At 37.9% G+C, this 20,715-nt stretch overlaps 1 protein-coding gene across 1 annotated transcript in view; it reads left to right on the top strand.

Annotated features, from left to right (window-relative positions):
* The window catches only part of ZDHHC20 (zinc finger DHHC-type palmitoyltransferase 20), a 68,305-nt gene that overhangs the window by 13,232 nt on the left and 34,358 nt on the right, over positions 1–20,715 (top strand). Inside the window, exons 2-3 of the mRNA XM_065896051.1 lie at positions 14,067–14,093; positions 18,050–18,153. Of these exons, the coding sequence (XP_065752123.1) occupies positions 14,067–14,093; positions 18,050–18,153 (131 nt within the window). The remainder of the gene's footprint in view (positions 1–14,066; positions 14,094–18,049; positions 18,154–20,715) is intronic.

Below are 20,715 nucleotides of genomic sequence, written 5' to 3'. Positions count from 1 at the left end.
ATTCTGTAAAGGTACAGTTTTCCTTGTAATTAATACTATTCTGGTAGACCAGACAAACCACACATATCCCTCTTTGAGGAAGGACTTGCTCAGTTGTGGCACGTGCAGTTAGCAGACAGCTTCCAGCAGTCAGCTCTCAGCTTGTTCAGTATGACTCAGCTCACGTAAGGTCACAGCCTTCCTGGGCGGTGGCATCCAGTGCTGAGTGAGAAGGGGTGGACTTCTTCAGAGCTCCCTGCCTGTGGCCAAAGCTTGGATAGGCCTGAACTATAGTGAGACGTCTACCTCTGCCCAATTCTGCTTCCCCCACTTCCTTTCACACGTGTTGATCCCTAGTGAGTATCTTGCACCCCAAACTCTGTCTCAGCACCTGATTCCAGAGAACCCAGCCTGAGACAAGTATCTTTGTGGGAAAACGTGTTCATGATTACTTGCGCTTACTCTTTTTTAGCATCTGTTGAGGACTCCTGCTTGAAACAGTTACTGTGCTGGTTGCCAAATGGTGATTTTTTAAATTCTGTGATTTCTTCCACATTTAATAATTAGAATTAAACTGAAAGGAAGAGCTTTCCCTCCTCCCCAGTTATTTATTTATTCATTCATTTACATCGTCCTGCTCTCATGGATTCTTATTTTATGGATTATAACATATTTATTTTTTATAAATTTATTATTTATTTATTTTTGGCTGCATTGGGTCTTTGTTGCTGCACGCGGGCTTTCTCTAGTTACAGCGAGTGGGGGCTACTCTTCATTGTGGTGCGCGGGCTTCTCATTGAGGTGGCTTCTCTTGTTGAGGAGCGCGGGCTCTAGGTGTGTGGGCTTCAGTAGTTCTGGCACACGGGCTCAGTAGCTGTGGCTCGCGGGCTCTAGAGCGCAGGCTCAGTAGTTGTGGCGCACGGGCTTAGTTGCTCCACGGCATGTGGGATCTTCCCATACCAGGGCTTGAACCCGTGTCCCCTGCATTGGCAGGCCGATTCTTAACCACTGCACCACCAGGGAAATCCCTGTATTGTTTATTTTGTTGCTCAAATTGTCCCAGATTTAGCCAGTAGGAACCCTTTCAGTTTGGTTTCTGTGTCCTTTTGACATGTCACCATCATTTTTCTTTCCTTATCTTCAGGTGCCAGGAGATTTTCTTTAGGCTTATCTGATACTTTTCCTACCCCCGGAATCTGCCATTTCAAAATGGACCAAATCTGAATATAAAAAATAAGAACCTTCCAATACTAGGAGAAAACGTGGCTGGACGATCTTACAACCAGGGAGTGAGGAAAGCCTGATTTAAAAAAAAAAAGGATGTGACATAGACAGTTCATAGGGAAAAAAAAACAAAAATGGCTTATAAACATATGAGAAGATTCTTACCCTAATTTATTTAATGCAAAGTAAAATTACCCTGTAGTATCAAAAGTCTGAAAATATTTTATTGTAGAGAAATAAGCAGCCTCATGCATTGCTTGTAGGAGTATCAAAATGGTACAACCCCTATAATTGAGTTTGGGGAAAGCAGACAGATTTACTTTCAGTCCAGTAATCCCACTGTTAGAAATCTGCACTGAAGATAAACTTCCACAAGTAAACAACACATGCATAGGGTTATTCATTGCTGCATTGTTTGTAACAGCAGAAGATTGGAGACAACCCAGATGGCTATCAATAGAGGCCTGGTTGTATAACTGGAACACCCACACAGTGGAATACCATGCAGTGCTTTAAAAAGGAAACAATAGTTGTCTCTGTGTGCTAATGTGTAGTGATTTCTAGGGTGTAAGTGAAAAAAGCAAGGTGTAGACCAAGATATATAAAGGAAGAAATCAGAAATACATACTTGCTTATTTTGCTAAAAGAAATAGTGGAAGGATAAAACAAACACTAATAAAAATGATTATCTGGGGTGAGGAATGAAAGCCAGGCCTTTCTGAGTATCTTTTTTACATCGTTTTAACTTTGAAACATTTATATTTGTTTTATTTTTATTTTGGATATGTAACAAAGAGGGGTAAAAGCAAACTGTAAAATTTGAAATCATGAAACGAACTTAATTTTGTGAAGTTGGTACTATAACTACACAGAGGAAAGAATTATTTCAAGTGAGTTTTGAAAGTACCACAGGACTCCTTAGTTGGATGTAGTTTAAAGCCAAAACAGAATAAAACAAAAAAACTGCAAAGAAATCTTAAACTAATATGTAGTTTTTAAACTGTTTTGTATATATTTTAGTTTAAACTGAATAAATAAGTAAATTACTTAGGAACTAAGATTTTCATTGTGAAAGTAAAGAGATACAAATATAATGCCAAGAAATTAAGGAAAAAACTCTATTTGTTCTATCTGAATTGTTCAATTTGAATTGGAAATATCAGTGTGAATATAAATATAAATGTATAATGCTCCTTCTGTAACCCAAAGGGCCTAAAAGCAATGAAACTCCAGTAGCTGTGAGTACCCTGGGAATTCAGAGTTTGGTTTCTAAATATCATTAAAAGGAACCAGTGACCCTTGAAGAAGTGGCTAATGTCAGGTCCAGGGGAGGAAAATATAAAATGAGCCTGGGACATCTTGTGCTGTGCAAGGAAGTGCTCAGAGACTAATGGGATGATCGAGATGCTACAGGAGTCAGCTGGAAGAGGCATTAGCCAAGTGAGACAATTTGAACATAAACATGAGTGTACTTGATGACACATCGAGTAAATAAAATCCGTAAGTTTCTGTATTGATATTCAAGAAGAGAAAAACTAAATTTATTTGCTAACAATGGAGGTGAATTTTTAAAATTAATTAATCTATTTATTTATTTTGGCTGCGTTGGGTCTTTGTTGCTGCGCGTGGGCTTTCTCTAGTTGCGGCAAGCTGGAGCTACTCTTCATTGCAGAACGCGGGCTTCTCATTGCGGTGGCTTCTCTTGTTGTGGAGCATGGGCTGTAGGCGCAGCCTTCAGTAGTTGTGGCACACGGGCTCAGTGGTTGTGGCTCGCAAGCTCTAGAGCACAGGCTCAGTAGTTGTGGTGCACGGGCTTAGTTGCTCCGTGGCATGTGGGATCTTTCCAGACCAGGGCCCGAACCCGTGTCCCCAGCATTGGCAGGTGGATCCTTAACCACTGCACCACCAGGGATGTGCTGGAGATAAATATTATACCAAAATCTTATTCTGAAAACGGGTAATTAAAGGGAAATAATTATATTTTTGTACTGCCTTTTCAGAATGACTCTAGTTCATCTCCAGTGAGGTAAAGCTCTTTACAGAAGAATGCCAGCTTAAAACTATGCAAATAAATAATAGAGGGCTTGGGCTTCCCTGGTGGCGCAGTGGTTGAGAGTCCGCCTGCCGATGCAGGGGACACGGGTTCGTGCCCCCGGTCCAGGAAGATCCCACGTGCCGCGGAGCGGCTGGGCCCGTGAGCCATGGCCGCTGAGCCTGCGCGTCCGGAGCCTGCGCTCCGCAACGGGAGAGGCCACGGCACTGAGAGGCTCACGTACCGCAAAAATAAAATAAAATAAAATAATAATAGAGGGCTTTTAATGGTGATTTTCTGATTCTACAAAATAATAGATTCAGGCAAGGCATATCAGTGGATGCTAAAACTGTTAGGGGAAGAAGATATTCACATACCCTTAACGTTTTACTCCACAGAAGATTTCGTAAAAAAAAAAAAAAAAAGATTTCGTGATTGTCCAAGTCAAAAATGGACCTTTACAAAGGAGACATTTGGTGGTCACTACCTTACCAAATGGCCAAACGTAGCATCACTGATAGTGACAAACCTAACTAATGTGTCTCCTGAGTATCTCCTTAAATACTGTACAGTACCCAGATGAGTATTCTTGTCCATCCTCTTCCCCCTGCTCCCTCAAATTATACTCAAGCCATTAGACTTTGAATGGAATGGTAGTAGGAGGAGGAGGTTGGGGTAGATGAAGAAGTAAAGGACACCAAAAGGAAACAAGTTCAGAATGTAGCACATTTCACAAGACATCTGGCCTCCTCTCTTCAAAAAGTCACTGTCAGGCTTCCCTGGTGGCGTAGTGGTTGAGAATCTGCCTGCTAATGCAGGGGACACGGGTTCGAGCCCTGGTCTGGAAAGATCCCAGATGCCGCAGAGCAACTAGGCCCGTGAGCCACAACTACTGAGCCTGCGCGTCTGGAGCCTGTGCTCCGCAACAAGAGAGGCCACAACAGTGGGAGGCCCGCGCGCCGCAATGAAGAGTGGCCCCCGCTCGCCACAACTAGAGAAAGCCCACGCACAGAAATGAAGACCCAACACAGCCAAAAATAAAAATAAATAAATTAAAAGAAGGCTCAACATTAAAAAAAAAAAAAAAGTCAGTGTCTTTTGGGATTCTGGGAAGATGATGGTAACGGTTTATTATTTTTGAGTCTCCCCCAAATCACTGCATATAAACAGAACAACTTGAATTGTATCTACAACAAAACCAGTTTGCTAGAGAATGAGGATTTGCTTTAGACAACCCAAATGACTACAGAGACAGCAACTTAAACTATGATATGAACATTAAATATGTACGTATGTTCTTATAGACCTAAGTGAGGAGGGTTATAAGGAAGAGAAAAATATAATTTGTAATGGTTATTTGCTCTAACAAAGTATATATGGTACAGCTATTAGAGAATGTAGAGCATATATGCAACAAGTTATTTAAACCTTTCAGTAATCATATTACTGGCAGTACTAATGGTCTCATTGATTGAAATAATATCAGGCATCTTATCTGGCCACAATACTGTGAGACTAGAAATCAACTACAAGAAAAAAACTGCAAAAACACAAACAAGTGGAGGCTAGAAAATATGCTACTAAACAACCAATGGATCACTGAAAAAATCAAAAAAAATATGGAGACAAATGAAAACAACACGGCGATCCAAAATCTATGGGATGCAGCAACAGCAGTTGTAAGGGGGAAGTTTATAGTGATAAAAGCCTACCTCAGGAAACAAGAAAAATCTCAAATAAGCAACTTAACCTTACGAGAAAGGATGAGAAAAACAAGAACAAAATCCAAAGTTAGTAGAAGGAAAGAAGTAAAAAATCAGAGCAGAAATAAATGAATTAGTGACTTAAGAAAATAGAACAGATGAATGAAACAAAGAGCTGGTTCTTTGAAAATATTTTTAAAAATTGATAAACCTTTAGCCAGACTCATAAGAAAAAAAGAGAGGGCCTGAATCAATAAAATCAGAAATTAAAAAGAAGTTAAAACTGACACCACAGAAATACAAGAGATCATGGCAGATTATTACGAACAGCAATATGCCAATAAAGTGGATAACCTAGAAGAAGTAGACAGATTACTAGAAGTGTACAATCTCCCAGGGCTGAACCAAGAAGAAATGGAAAATATGAACAGGCCAATTACCAGTAATGAAATTGAATCAGTAATAAAAGAAATCCCCAACAAACAAACGTCCATGACCAGATGGCCTCACAGGTGAATTCTACCAAATTTGAGAAGACTTAATACCTATCCTTCTCAAACTATTCTAAAACACTGCAGAGGATGGAGTGCTTCTGAACTCATTCTGTGAGGCCAGTATCACCCTGATTCCAAAACCAGACAAAGATATCACAAAAAAGGAAAATCACAGGCCAGCATCACTGACGGACATAGATGCAAAAATCCTCAACAAAACGTTAGCAAGTCAAATTCAACAGTACATTAAAAGGATCATTTACCATGATCAAGTGGGATTTATTCCAGGGGTGCAAGGATAGATCAGTATCCATAAATCAATCAGTGTGATACATGATATTAACAAATTGAAGAATAAAAACCATATGATCATCTCAACAGATGCAGAAAAAACTTTTGACAAAATTCAACATCCATTTATGATAAAACCTCTCCAGAAAGTGGGTATAAGAGGGAACATACCTCAACATAATAAAGGCCATAGATGATAATCCCACAGCTAATATACACAACAATGAAAAGCTAAAATCATTCCTCTAAGGTCAGGAACAAGACAAGAATGCCACTCTCACCATTTTTATTAAACATAGTATAGGAAGTTCTAGCCACAGCAGTCAGAGGAGAAAAAGAAATAAAAGGCACCCAAATAGGAAAGTAAGAGTAAAACTGTCACCGTTTTCAGACTACATGGTACTATACATAGAAAATCCTAAAGACCCCAGCAAAAAAACTACTAAAGCTCATCGATTTTGGTAAAGTTGCAGGATACAAAACAAATATCAGAAATCTGTTGCATTTCTGTATAGTAACAACAAACTAGCAGAAAGAGAAATGAAGGAAACTTGCATTGACCATCGCATCAAAAACAACAAAAAAAAACACACCTAGGAATAAACCTACCTAAGAAGATAAAAGATCTGTACTTAGAAAACTATGAGATACTGATGAAAGCAATTGAAGATGACAAACAGATGGGAAGATGTATTATTTTCATGGATTGAAAGAAATAATATTGTTAAAATGACCATACTACCCAGGCAATCTACGGATTCAATGCAATCCCTATCAAAATACCAAGGGCATTTTTCATAGGACTAGAACAAATAAGTTTAAAATTTGTGTGGAGACACAAAAGACCCCAAATAGCCAAAACAATCTTGAGAAAGAACAGAGCTGGAGGAATTACGCTCCTTGACTTCAGACTATACTACAAAGCTACAGTAATCAAAACTATGGCACTGGCACAGAAACAGACACACAGATCAACAGAACAGGATAGAGAGCCCAGAAATAAACCCACTCACTTATTGTTAATTAACCTGCGACAAAGGGGGAAAGAATATATAATGAGGAAAAGACAGTCTCTTCAAAAGTGGTGCTGAAAAAACTGGACAGCTACATGTGAAAGAATGAAATTAAAACATTTTCTCGCACCATGTACAAAGATAAACTCAAAATGGATGAAAGACCTAAATGTAAGACCTCAAACCATAAAACTCCTAGAAGAAAACATAGGCAGAACACTCTTTGACATAAATTGTGTCAGTATTTTTTTGGATCTGTCTCCTAAGGCAAAGAAAATAAAAGCAAACATAAACAAATGGGACCTAATTAGGGGACTTTCCTGGCGGTCCAGTGGTTAAGACTATGCGCTTCCACTGCAGTGGGCGCAGGTTAGATCCCTGGTCAGGGAACTAAGATCCTGCATGCTGCGAGGTATGGCCAAAAAAAAGGAAGGAGGGGGACTAATTAAACTTACAAGCTTTTGGACAGCAATGGAAACCATCGGTAAAATGAAGAGACAAGCTACTGCATGGCAGAAAATATTTACAAATGATATGACCAATAAGGGGTTAATATCCAAAATATATAAACAGCTCATACAACTCAACATCAAAAAACAACCTGATTAAAAAATGGGCAGAAGACCTGAACAGACAGTTTTCCAAAGAAGACATACAGATGGCCAACAGGCACATGAAAAGATTCTCAACATTGCTAATCATTAGAGAAATGCAAATCAAAACCACAGTGAGATATCACCTCACACTTGTCAGAATGTCTATTATCAAAAAGACCACAAATGACAAATGTCGGCAAGGATGTGGAGAAAAGGGAGCCCCTGTACACTGTTGGTGGGAATGGAAATTGGTGCAGACACTGTGGAAAACAGTATGGAGGGTCCTCAAAAATTAAAAATAGAATTACCATATGATCCAGCAGTTCTACTCCTGGGTATATATTCTAAGAAAATGAAAACACTAATTTGGAAAGATACATGCACCCCAGTGTTCATAGCAGTATTACTTACAATAGCCAAGATATGGAAGCAACTTAAGTGTCCATCAACAGATGAATGGATAAAGAAAATGTGGTATATATATTACCATGGAATACCACTTCATCATGAAAAATAATGAAATTTTGCCATTTGCAACGACATGGATGGAACTAGAAGATATTACACTTAGTGAAATAAGTCAGAGGAAGATACTATATGTTATCCCTTATATGGGGAATCTAAAAAAAAAAAAAAACTAGTCAGTATAACAAAAAAGACTCACAGATATAGGAGAACAAACTAGAGGTTACCAGTGGGGAGAGGGAAGGGAGGAGGGGTAACAACTGATGGAGGATTAAGAGGTACAAATGACTATGTATAAAATAAATAAGTTACAAGGATATATTGTACAGCACAGGGAATATAGCCAATGTTTTATAGTAACTATAAATGGAGTATAATCTTTAAAAATTGTGAATCACTGTGTTATACACCTGAAACATATAATATTGTAAATCAACTATACCTCAGTTTTTAAAATGCTGATTTATAATTGCATCAACAAATTAAATAAAAGGGATAAATCTAACAAAATATGTGCAAGGTTTGTGTATTGATCAGGTAAAATCTAAAGTGAAGAGATAGGCTGTGATCATGGAATGGAAGACGATATTATAAGGATATCAGTTCTTTCTAAAGTGATCTATAGAGCCAATACAATACCAGCCAAAAATCCCAGCAGGCTTTTTTTTTTGTATTTTTTTTTTTTTTTTTTCGGTATGCGGACCCTCTCACTGTTGTGGCCTCTCCCGTTGCGTAGCACAGGCTCCGGACGCGCAGGCTCAGTGGCCATGGCTCACGGGCCCAGCCGCTCCGCGGCATGTGGGATCTTCCCGGACCGGGGCACAAACCCATGTCCCCTGCATCGGCAGGCGGACTCTCAACCACTGCGCCACCAGGGAAGCCCGGCTTTTTTTTTAAATCAAAGATGAGCTTAAAATTTATATGGAAATGCAAAGGACCTAAAATAGCCCAAACACTTTAGAAAAAGAAGCTGGAGGAGTCATACTGTCTGATTTCAGGATTTTCTAAAGCTGCTTGGAATCAAGTCAGGGTGGTGTTAGAGTAGGAGTGGACTATAGATCAGTGGGGCAGAATAGAGACTTCAGAAATAACCCTTACAAATATAGCTGATTAATTTTCATGAGACAATCCAAGGTAACTCAGTAGAGAAAGTATAGTTTTGTTGGCTAACGATATTGGAACTATTGTCCATCTCTAGGCAAAAAAATTAACCTCAGTCCTCACTTCATACCATATTTTTTTAAGATCAGCATTTAAAATCTATTACAGACCTAAATGTAAAACCTATAAACCTTAGAGAAGTGAACATATGAGAAAGTCTGTGTGACCTTCGGTTGGCAAAGATGTAGAGAAGACCCAGCTTTAGAACTGGAAATTTTAGAACTGAAAAATACGATAGCCAAATTAAAAAACTCATAAAAGTCTACTCAGTAGCAGAATGGAGAGGGCAGAGGAAAGAATCAGTGAACTTAAAGGTGGAATAAAAATTGCCCAGTGTGAACCACAGAAGAAATTAAACTGAGAAATAAAAATGAGTAGATCATCAGGGACTTGTGAAACTATTAAAAAAAAAAATCTCAACTATGTGTCATCGGAGTTCCAGAAGGAGAGAAGAATGAGAGTGTGGCTGAAAAAGCACTTGAAGGAACAGTAGTTTAAATTTTTGCAAGTGTGACAAAAGACGCAAACCTACAGTTTCTAGAAGCTGAGTGAATGCTAACCAAGATAAAGAAATCCATGCCAAGACACGTCACAGCCAAACTTGTGAAAACGAAAGGCAGATAAAACCTTGAAAACAGTGACAAGAGTGTACCTCACCTATGGGGGAAAATTAGAACAGCAGGTTTCTCATCAGAAACTGTGGAGGCCAAAAGGAAGTGCCATGGCATTTTCCAAGTGTTAAATGAAAAGAACTGTCAACGCAGAATCCTGTATCCAGCAAATATCCCTCCCTCGAGGTTGAACGCTAGCAATTACAGATTGTCAGCACATCCTTACGTTATAAGTAGGCAAAGCAAAAACAGGGTGAAGGCAGTAATACGGCTTTCTCCTCACACGCTTCTCGCTTGTCAAGGAAGAAAAAGTTTTTTCCACCATAACTTTTCCTTTTCCAAAGATGTATCCATTAGCCAAAACTGTATCACATGGCCACAGTAGATGCAAAGGATGGTGGTAAAGTGAGAGTATCTGGGATTTTCAATCTCAGTCAGTGGGGAGCAGGTGAGAAAAGGGGGCAGTTCAGTGGAGAAGAGCATGCAGCCAGCTCTCAGGTTCACAGAGAAACTTAGATTAATTTAGATTAATATTATCTGCAAATGAGGTTATACATGGTCACTGACATGACTGCAAAAAGGACATTCATTATACCTTTACAAGGCACATGTAACCATTAGTGTGTGTAATGTTTTTTATAGTTCTGACTTCATCATCAAAAGAATTTTTAAAACTATATTGGGATCCTCAGAAAACGGAATATCCCTCTGTGAGGCCAGAGGCTCTGCAGACGGCCCAGTGTTGGTTGTCCCTAACTGTCCTTTGTCTGTGTAGTCGGAGGGGCAGCTAACAGATCCCGAGGGCTGGCTCCACTCCACCCTGTGCCAGGCGTTGGTGACTCAGTCATGTCCCTTCCTCCAAGAAAAATCTGGAAGGAACTACAGATTAGAAACTAGTAATTACATACCAGTGTCAGGAGTGTTATGATAAGGGAATTATATAGTGCTGTAGGAATGTATGCTGAGGAGATTTATTTACCCCACTCCTGTGGTCAGGAAAGCCCTCTTGACGAAGTAGTTCTGGTCATTCTTGGTTTGTCTAGCTTTGTTTTTGGTATGGAACAATTTTGTTGCTTCCTGTAGTTGCGTGCTGTCTTAGTGGGAAGCTGGAAGAGGCAGCCACCAGAAACTGTTAGCCAGATGCAATTTAAATCAGAACTCTGCTCTGACGAGTGTGGTCACACAGTATGTTATCAACTTTTGATCTTTACTAATACGATTACTAAAAATGGTATCTCCTTGTAGTTTTGCTTTGGATTTCTGTTATGAATGAGGTTGACCATCTTTTTTATGTTTGAGATGTTTGTATTTCCTTTTCTGTGAAAAAGTGGGTTGTTTAAAAACAACTCTTATTGATTTGTAGGTACTTTTTAAACAGAGAAATTAGTTTTTAGTCCATAGTAAGAATTGTGAATATTTTTTCCTAGTTTCTTGTTGTCTTGTAGTGATTTTTTTCGAGCGTTTATTTTTACTTTTATGCAGTCAAATATATCAGTATTTTCCTGTGGCTTCAGTGTTCTGTGTCATACTCTGAAATACCTACTCAGCTCCAAGAGTGTATATATTTTAAATTTCCCTTGTTTCATGTAGTACACGCATGATTTTGTTTTTATTTTTTGCATTTAAATCTTTGATACATTTGGGATTTATCCTGACCTGTGTTGTGAATCTCAATGGTATCTTTTTTCCACATGGCCACCCATTTATTCTGATGCTATTTATTGGCTCTCTCCACACTGATTTGAAATCCCATGTTTATCATATAGCGAATTCTTATATGCCTTTGGTTCCATTTGGGAGCTTTCTGTTCTGTTCCAGTGATCTATTTATCCATGAGCCGGTACAAGTGTTTTAATAATTGTGGCATTTGTAATATTTTTAAAATACTGTGCTCTAGGATTTGACTTGTCTAGTGCTACTTCATTATTCATCTCTTTCAAAATTTTCTTACTTCATCGTGTAAGTTTATTTTTCCACAAATGAACTTTGGAATCTGACTGCTTAAAAAATAAAAGTATTTTTATTGAGATGACAGTAAATTTATAAGAATAACCTCAGGAGAATTGTCATTTCAATGATGACTCTTCTATGTAAGAATATAAGCCTTTCTACCTGTTCAGATTTTTATTAATGTCCCTCAGAAACATCAAAACGTCTCTTTTTGTATAGATCTTGCTCAGTTCTTACATTTATTCCTAGGAACATTATTTTCTTAGGTGGCTTTGTAAATAGAACTTTCTTTTATTATAACTTCTGCATAGTGATTACGTGTATATTGGGAAACTACTGATTTCTGTATATCAGTTTTTGTACACTATCACCTCTTATAATAGTTTTTCAGTTGGTTTTCTTTGACTATAAAAGAATGTAGTCATATAATCTACAAGTAGTGATACATATGTCTTCTTTTCAATTTCTATACAATTAACTTATTTCTCTTTTATAATTGTGTGGCTGCTGTAGTGCTTCCCAATCATTTCATATCATGGCACGTAATGAAAATTATATTTTTAGTAGTGTACACTAGCATAAAGGGGAAATGCTTTGTGAGGCCAGAGGGGACCAGCCCAGGGTTTAACTACCCCAGACCACACCTGAATGACCTAAGATGGGCTGGAAAAAACCCTATGCCTCTCTGAAACAATATTTAAAAAAAAAAAAAAAGAAAAAAGAAAGTAATGACCATGAACCTTCTTGTTATGTTCCTGACTTTAGTGGGAACACTTCTATTGTGTTTTCTCATTAAATTATATTGGTTTGGGGATTGAGATAGATATATTTTAGTTTGTTAAGGAAGTATCCAGATACTCCTGGATACTTTAGTCAAAAATGAGATTTTAGTCAAAAATGGATATTGAATTAATAAACATTTCTTAAGCATTGTTGCTGTATGCCAGGCTTTGGAACTAAAATACTGAATAAAATGAAACACACTCCAGGAAAGAATACAAGTCCAAGTAGACTTGAGTTCAGATGTTTTTTTAAATTAATTTTACTTATTTATTTTTGGCTGTGTTGGCTCTTCATTGCTGCGCACGGGCTTTCTCTAGTTGCAGTGAGCAGGGACTACTCTTCGTTGCGGTGTGCAGGCTTCTTATTGCGGTGGCTTCCCTTGTTGCGGAGCATGGGCTTCAGTAGTTGTGGCGCGAGGGCTCAATAGTTGTGGCTCGTGGGCTTAGTTGCTCCGTGGTATGTGCGATCTTCCTGGACCAGGGCTTGAACCCGTGTCCCCTGCATTGGCAGGTGGATTCTTAACCACTGCTCCACCAGGGAAGCCCTTGAGTTCAGATCTTATCTACACAGCATTTACTAGCTCTGTGACCTCAGGGACGACCTTTAATTATTTTGAGTCTTAGTTTATTTATCTGTAAGAAGGAACTAATGATAACTGTTAGGTTTGTTATTGTTCTAAGACATGATTCCACACTAATGTAGTCCAGCAGGGTGAGACAGACATGTCAACAAGTAATTGTGAAAAATGAGGTGGTATGGTAGAGATGGAGGGGTGAGCAACGTTGAAATAAAGGAGTGACCTGCTCTGCCTGGAGTGGGACTCAAGAAGGCTTTGCCAAGGAGGGAGTTTATACACCGGGTCTTGAAGGATGAATAGGGGAAGCAATTGTGTGTGAAACATCTTGATGTATTTAGGAAACTGCAGTTTTTTTTTCAGGATAATTAGACCGTGGGTATGGGCAAATGACAAGAGACTGGAGAGGCGGACAGATTGTAGATCACAGAGGGCCTATAGTGTTTGCTACTCTGAAGATTGTGGACTTTTTTCTGTAAGTGACTGGTGGGTGTTGAAGAGTATTCCATCTTCAGATTTGCTGGTGATGAGGATGTGTTAAACTGCAGGTAGAGTTGCTTTAAGTTATCGCATTTGAGAAGGTCCTAAAACAAGGCAATGGGAGAAATGGGAGGGGGAGGCGGATGTGAAGAGACTTAGGTAGTAGAATCAACAGGACCCAGAGGCCATTGGACTATCCAGAGAGGAGGAATAAGGAGCAGTTCCCAGGGTTTCAAACTAGGAAGAAAAGTGCTCTAAAAATCACAGGATAAGTTCCTCTTTTTTTTTTTCTGTAGAAAAATAACAATGTGTTTTGTGTGTAGCTTTTACAAAAAGTTTGGTAAGTTACATCACAGACTACTTAATTAAGTGCCCTATGAGTGCCGTAGGGGAGAGTTCTACTCATTCTGTAGGAAGCATTAAGAAAAGAGCTAAAGAAAACATCATAACTATAACCATATAGATACACTTAAAATTAACAAAGGTCTGAAGAAGAATTTTAGTGTGATTGCAATGTTTATGGTAAAGAAGAATTTGAATTTTAGTGTTTCCATGGTTTTTGAGTGTGCAGTTCTGAATTTGCATTATTGTTTACATTTCACAACTAAATTTTATGTTTATGAAAATGATATTAAGGTGAATAGTCAACCTGAAATAAAGTTTATATACGAGTGTTTAAAATATATTCACTGTGTTTTCTTCTATTCTAGTTACACTTTCTGGAAATGGAGAAAACGGTAAGGCGCTTTTAACTTTTACTCTCAAGTTAAGTAGACTACTTACGGTATCTTAATTACAACCCATATACTTGTTATTTAGTGATGACTGTGTGTGTTTTGGTTTCCAGGAAGAAGATACATATTCTTAAAGCTTTAGTGATTAAAAGGAGATGTGTTATTAGGTTTATTTTTATACATTCAGTATATTCTCCTTTGTGTTATTTATGTAAATTGAAGTTGCTGTTATTTTGTAAGGCATCTAGTACCCAAACTTCTTTGATGTATTTATATACATATTTTTGCCTTGTATATTCTTCAGAACTCTTTATAGTAGTGGCTCAAAGATTTTTAATATCAGTTCTAGCTAAGTTTGAGGAGGAGGTGTTTCATGATGTCTAAATTTTATTGGTGGTTCTCTTGTTTATGCATTTGTTTAAAATAGTACTTTACTACTCATAGTCATTTAATTAAGTAACCAGACTCTGAATTTGTAAATTGTATTACTAGTTCATTTTGAAATGGAATTAAAGTTTTAATGACTAATCAAAGAGACAGTGTCTGGAGAGAAAAATCATTGCTCAAAATTTTATTGAGATAAAAGAAAATTTTAAGTCCTTTGAGATCAAATTTCAAAAATAAAATTTGATTTGAGATATGAAAATCCAGAGGATTTCTAAAACAGTTGAATAATTAGAAACTTTTTTTGTGTGGTGGTTGTTTTTTTGGCCGAGCTGTGTAGTTTGCAGGATCTTAGTTCCCTGACCAGGGATCCAACCCGTGTACCCTGCAGAGGAAGGGCTGAGTCCTATCCACTGGACCGCAAGGGAAGTCCCTAGAAATTATTAATAAATATTCTTATTGTTGAAAATAGAAGGCATTAAGCATGTAAATCTCAAGTTGACTTTGGATCTAACTTCTCAGTAACAGAATAAATATAGACTCAATCTTGGTAGGCTTGTTTTTCTTGCTTAAAATCAAAACTGTTTCCTGTGTGTTGAAAGCACAGACATAGAAAGCAGAGAATTTCTGAAGTTCTTATAAAAGAACTTTTAACTTGGATCATTATTTCTTGGGGCTATTTTCCCCATGTCTTTCAGAGAGTCTTTGAATAAAGTTTTTTGTTTGCTTATTTGTTTCTTAATTCAGTTACAGGTGATTCTTGAGTCAGACTTTTTGATTTATAGGTTCAGTTTTTCTTTGAACTTTGATTTAATTTGATGAGTTAAGCTTTTACTTTAAGTATTACTTCTAACCAATAGTTTATAGCATATATATGGGATTATTAGTAATCACACTAATTTGAACTTATTTAAAAACAATATCTCCTGTTATTATTTATATTATACTTTGATAACTACCGTCTATTAAGTGCTTACTATATTCCAGGCAATATACTAAGAGATTTATTTTATCTTTTCTTTCTTTAACTGAAGGTTAAGATTTTTTAAGGCAAAAACCATGTGCTTTTGTTCTTACGGAGAGCAAAAATAGTCTAAAAAAATATTAAATGTTTAAAAAATGTTAAAGTATATTGTTCTGTATTCTAGCCTTAGTTGTAAGTAACTCAGTGATTAAGAAGTTTAAAGTTAAAGTAACCAAGCTATGCAATAATACGTAGATGAGGATTGACAAACTTGATTGAATATGGGGGCAAGGCAGTAATATAAAGAAGTGAAATGAGCTATAGGTGAAGATAAAATTGCAGACTTGAAAAATGGCTTCAGTGTTGGTGTAACAGGAGACTGAGCTCCAGCCTGTTTTTCCAAAGGAGAAACAAATGAAGGGATGCTTTTGAATCCATTGGTTAGACCATGGGGTTTAGCCTAGAGGGAGCTGGAATGATAGGGAATGCAGATTTTGCGAAACCACAATTTTCTACGAGGATGACATCAGTTTTTGTGAAAGTGAAAAGAAAGCATATTTGAGAATAGAAGGAAGTTGTGGTTAGGGCTTCGTCTTGGCACCAGATGTTATCTCTGAAGTAGGATGTGACCACTAAGATCATAGTTTAAAAAGCGGAGGAAAATTAGTTTAGATATGACACAGTGACAGAGACCTTGGGTTTTTATCAAGCATATATGGGTTTGAATTCTGGCGTTATCATTTAGTAAGTAAGTAACGCTGGGCAAGATATTAAATTTTCTGAGCCTTCGATTTCACATTTGTAAACTGAAAGAATACCCACGAGACCATTGTGAGGGCTAGAAATAAGGTAACGTTATATGTCTTCTAGTAGACTTTCAGTAGGTAGAAGGGCTGACTTGAGTAGCTATAGTTAAAATAAATATGGTTACTAGGACGTTCCAGAGTTCTAGAATGCATTCATTAGTCATGTAGATGGAGCTATTTCCCAGGAATTTCATAGCCAACGGGGATAAGAAACGGTGAGCCACATATTTTACGCTGGCCACTGAGATGGATTGGAAGCAAGAGACTGGAAGGCAAGGGCGCCCATTGGCTTGTGCAGTGACCCATATGAGATGAGCAACAATTTAAGAACTATTGCACTAGCAGTGAAAAGAATGAGAAGTTTACTTTGAAGGAGATTTTAGGAGCTAGAAGTTGAAGTACGCGCTCCGTGCGTTGTGAGGGTCATCGAGCCCTGGCTTCCTGCATCAGTCATCTGTGTGTCTCAGGGTTCTGTTCTGTTAGACCAGACATGGACCAGTATAATTGCAGGAGAAAATGCTGGGGTCCAGCAAGTTGTCGATTTCGTATCATTATTTTATGTGAAAACATTTTTTAAAAACCAAGACCAAAAACATAAGGAAAAGTAACCTCAGACCAAAGGAAGGACAGTACTTCAAATTGAATACATGTTAGCTTTATAAAAACTTCACTACATTTTTCTTAATGTTTCTCATTTAACTGCAGGCCAGTGAAAACTTTTATCAGTCTATATACTTGGGTAACACTGAAATAGGGAATGCACAAAAAGAACCAGTTTTTGAGAATAAGGAACTGCTATACTTGGACAGCAATGATAATAATGGCCAATATTTATTGAGGATTTATTATGTGTCAGACACTGTTCTAAGTGTTTTGCATTTATTAACTTATCAATATTAAGCAGCTAACTTAAAGGAAACGCATCAAGTGCTTTAATTGAAGTCTGAGTAAATTATTTGGGGAGAATAGTATGAAGGGATAATAAATTCTGAAAGTAATGGAGGAGGCTTTTGGAAAAAGTAGTATTTGATCCAAACTTTACAAATGAGTAGAATCTCAAACTTTTGTGCTCATCTGTGCTTTGTTTTCTTCAGTGAGTTTGGGGTGCTGCATTCCAAACTGAAAAAGAATTTAAGCACTTGGTAAATAGTTCTGGCTTCTTAATGGAAACCAGTCCCACTTCTTACAGATAGAAAAACCACAGAACACAACAAAAAGTTTTTAGTTATATCAGTGAGTTAATATTTGGAGATAAAGATGTTGCAGTGTTACACTAATCCACTTAGGAAACAGTTATGGCAGAAATTCAGAGTGGCTAGAATTTTTTCGTTACCCCGTGTTGAAAACGACAATGGAATTTAGGATACCTTTCCTGACAGTCCAGGAATTGAGTTGTTTATTTTCAGTATATAGTTCCTTGGATTTAATGTTCATAGTGAACATTAAATAATAATTTTTAAGTCATTTAAAATCTAACTTTTAGGAAGTGCTTTTGAAGGAGGTGCTCATAAGATTTCAGCTTAAATCTTCAGCAACTTCATGAAATCAAATCTCATCTCAGAATACAGTCTTTATTTATAAACCAGGCCAATAACCCTTAAATGCAGGAATAGAATGTTTTTTCATATCTGTAATGTTAATGTCATGCAGATAGAGGAGTGCATATATTTGATGTTTTTAGTACATTTTAATTAAATTTTTTATTGGATCGAGCCTCCTGACCCTAAATATTGTGTTTTAATATATAATGCTTTTTCCTGTTTTCACCTGGATTCAATGAAATGTTGTTTGTTTTTATTTACCAGGAAAGGCCGTTGTTTACCTTGTGGCTTTCCATCTGTTCATTGTTATGTTTGTATGGTCCTATTGGATGACAATTTTCACATCTCCCGCTTCCCCCTCCAAAGAGGTAAATTCAATGTTGGTAAATTACCAAATGCTTTCACTAATTATGGAATTATTTTCCCTGTGTTACCTTTGTTAAAACTATTGCATAATGCGTTTGTTCTGTTTTCATTCATAAATTGCTTGGTAGCTCTACATTGTGGGTGTGAGTCGTCTGCGTATCCCTCAGATACAGCCCACTGACGCAGCATCGTAAAAGTTGGATGATGGCGCTAAGGTTTAGCTGTGCTAATATTCTTCTGCCGTGCTATGTTTTCTTAAATTAAAGATGTACGTTATGTCACTGGAATGAATAATCTTAAGGCACAGAATTGAGTTAGGAAAGTAGAGTTTATTTTTAGAAACTCAACATTTATTTTTTCTCAGGCCTGAACAAATAAGCTGCAACTAAATAAAGTGTTTTGATTGTGGGAAACAAATTGTCTGTGCCGCGGCTTGTTACACCTAGTGTGGCTAGTGTTTCTGCTACTTGGAGGTTCCACTTGGAAATAATATTGAGTACACATTTATGTGGAGTAAAGCTGAAGACCACTATGTCTGTTTTGCCTTGATATAGCTGACTGAATTCTCTTCACCTAAAGTTTAGAACAGCTAGATAGATAAGAATATATTCTCTGGAGTTAGGACTGCCCGAGTTTGATTTTCTGCTCCAACACATTATGTAATGAATCCAAGGCTTAGTCTTCTATTTGGAAAGTGGAGCTAACAGTCATGCCCGCCTCTGTAGGATGTTTGTGAGGATTAAGTGAGATTCATTCATGTGAAGCATTTAACATAGGACTTGCCATATGGTTAGCACTCAAATACTAGATGATGGTAATAATGTAATTGTTTCCCTTTGTATTAGATTCATCAAAATGCATTAAAAATTATAGACGTATGTTTAAAGATATCAACTTCCATTTAACTTTTTACAGAACATATATGCAGAAAACCATATATGCCATAAATGTACACTTGACGAATTTTCATGAACTGGACACGTGAGTGAGTAACCAGCACCCAGTTCCAGAAGCAGAACGTGACTGCTTTCCCGTGAGCCCCTCACACTCCCTGCAGCCACTGCTCCCCCGACCCCTGCCCACCCAGTAGCATCAGCTGGCTTTGCCTGGTCTGCGCCTCACGTGGATGGAGTCACACAGGACGTGTGCTTGCGTGTCTGGCTTCTTTCATTAACGTTCTCTTCGTGTGCGATTCATGCGTGTTGTTGTATACAGCTGTGGCTCCCTCCTCTGCTGTGTTATAAAACACAGTTTATCTGGTCTACTGTTGATGGGCATGGGCCGTTGGGCAGCTTGCAGTCTCAGGCTTCTACAGATAGGACTGCCATCAACATTCTAACATCTAGTACATACGTAGTTCTTAGGGGCAGATGGCCAGGAGGAGAATTGCTGGGTGCTGCACGTACATTCAGCAGTAGTGGGTAACACCAAACTCTCACTGCCCATTGTTTCTACTGGGGGCTTTTGTTTTAAGGGATAATGTAAACCACTCATCAAGCTTACTGTTTCTTCAAATATATTCTTCAAACATTTGCTAGTAACTAGTCAGCCCTTAAAGTTATATTACAAATTGCCACCCATATCTTAATCTCTTAAGTCGAAAAGGACCTAATTTTATCTAATCAGTTACTAGTAGTGATGGCTGTTGGGAACATAGCATGTGTGAAAGTAAATAGTTTTTATTACAGGAAATAAAAAATATAATAAGAAAAACAATTGGCAATACTTTTGAGAAACAGGATAGTACAGAGGTTCGGAACTCAGCCCCCAGCTCCAGACCCCCTCGTCTGCCTCATCCCTCTGCGTTTCTACCCCCGTGACGTTGGACACACTCCTTAGCTGTCTGTACCTCAGGTACGTCCTCTGTAAAGTGAGGATGGTAGTCGTATGCACCTTATTGGATTGTTGTATGGGTTAAATAAATTAATCATATGTACATGTGATTGATGGTATTTATAATAATATATAATTAATGCTATAGGGAAAGTGCTTAAAAGAATGCCTAGCACATTAGTGCCATCTAACTTACTTTTTTCTTTTTTGGATGTTGTATTTGCAATGTTGTACCCATTTAGCATTTAGCCCAGTGCTTAACTGAGCCTTTACGTCCACTCCATCCTTCATGCTCCCCTGTTCCTGTAAGTGTAATTGACAGCCTGTGTCCAGTGGCCCTTCTATGGCATGATCTACCTTCCCTGTCATGGACCTTGTCACCTAGTATTGTAATTGCCTGCTTACCTGTATGTATCACCTTATTAAATTGTCGGTTGTTTAAGGGCAGGGATCATTTCTATCATGTTCTCCACTATATCCCTCTCCCACTGTCTGGCACATAGTGGGCATCAGTAAGTATTGAATGGATTGATTATTCAATCATGAAGGGCCAGCTAAGCTAGGCTGCAGTGACAACCAGGGACAGGAATGTAAGATGATCTTTCTGAATAAGCTTACTCTGGGCTGCCTGAGTAGCTCTTGATAAGAAATTGCATAGTTGTGAGATAGGTGTTCATGACCGCATTAAAAGGACTCTAAATGTAGAGGCTTGAGCAACACTTCGGGCTTGG

This window comes from Phocoena phocoena, chromosome 18, assembly GCF_963924675.1.
Source record: "Phocoena phocoena chromosome 18, mPhoPho1.1, whole genome shotgun sequence".
In the NCBI taxonomy this organism is placed as follows: Eukaryota; Metazoa; Chordata; class Mammalia; order Artiodactyla; family Phocoenidae; genus Phocoena; species Phocoena phocoena.
The sequence above is the reverse complement of the archived record's forward strand: the minus strand, read 5'-3'. Positions and strand labels throughout refer to the sequence as shown.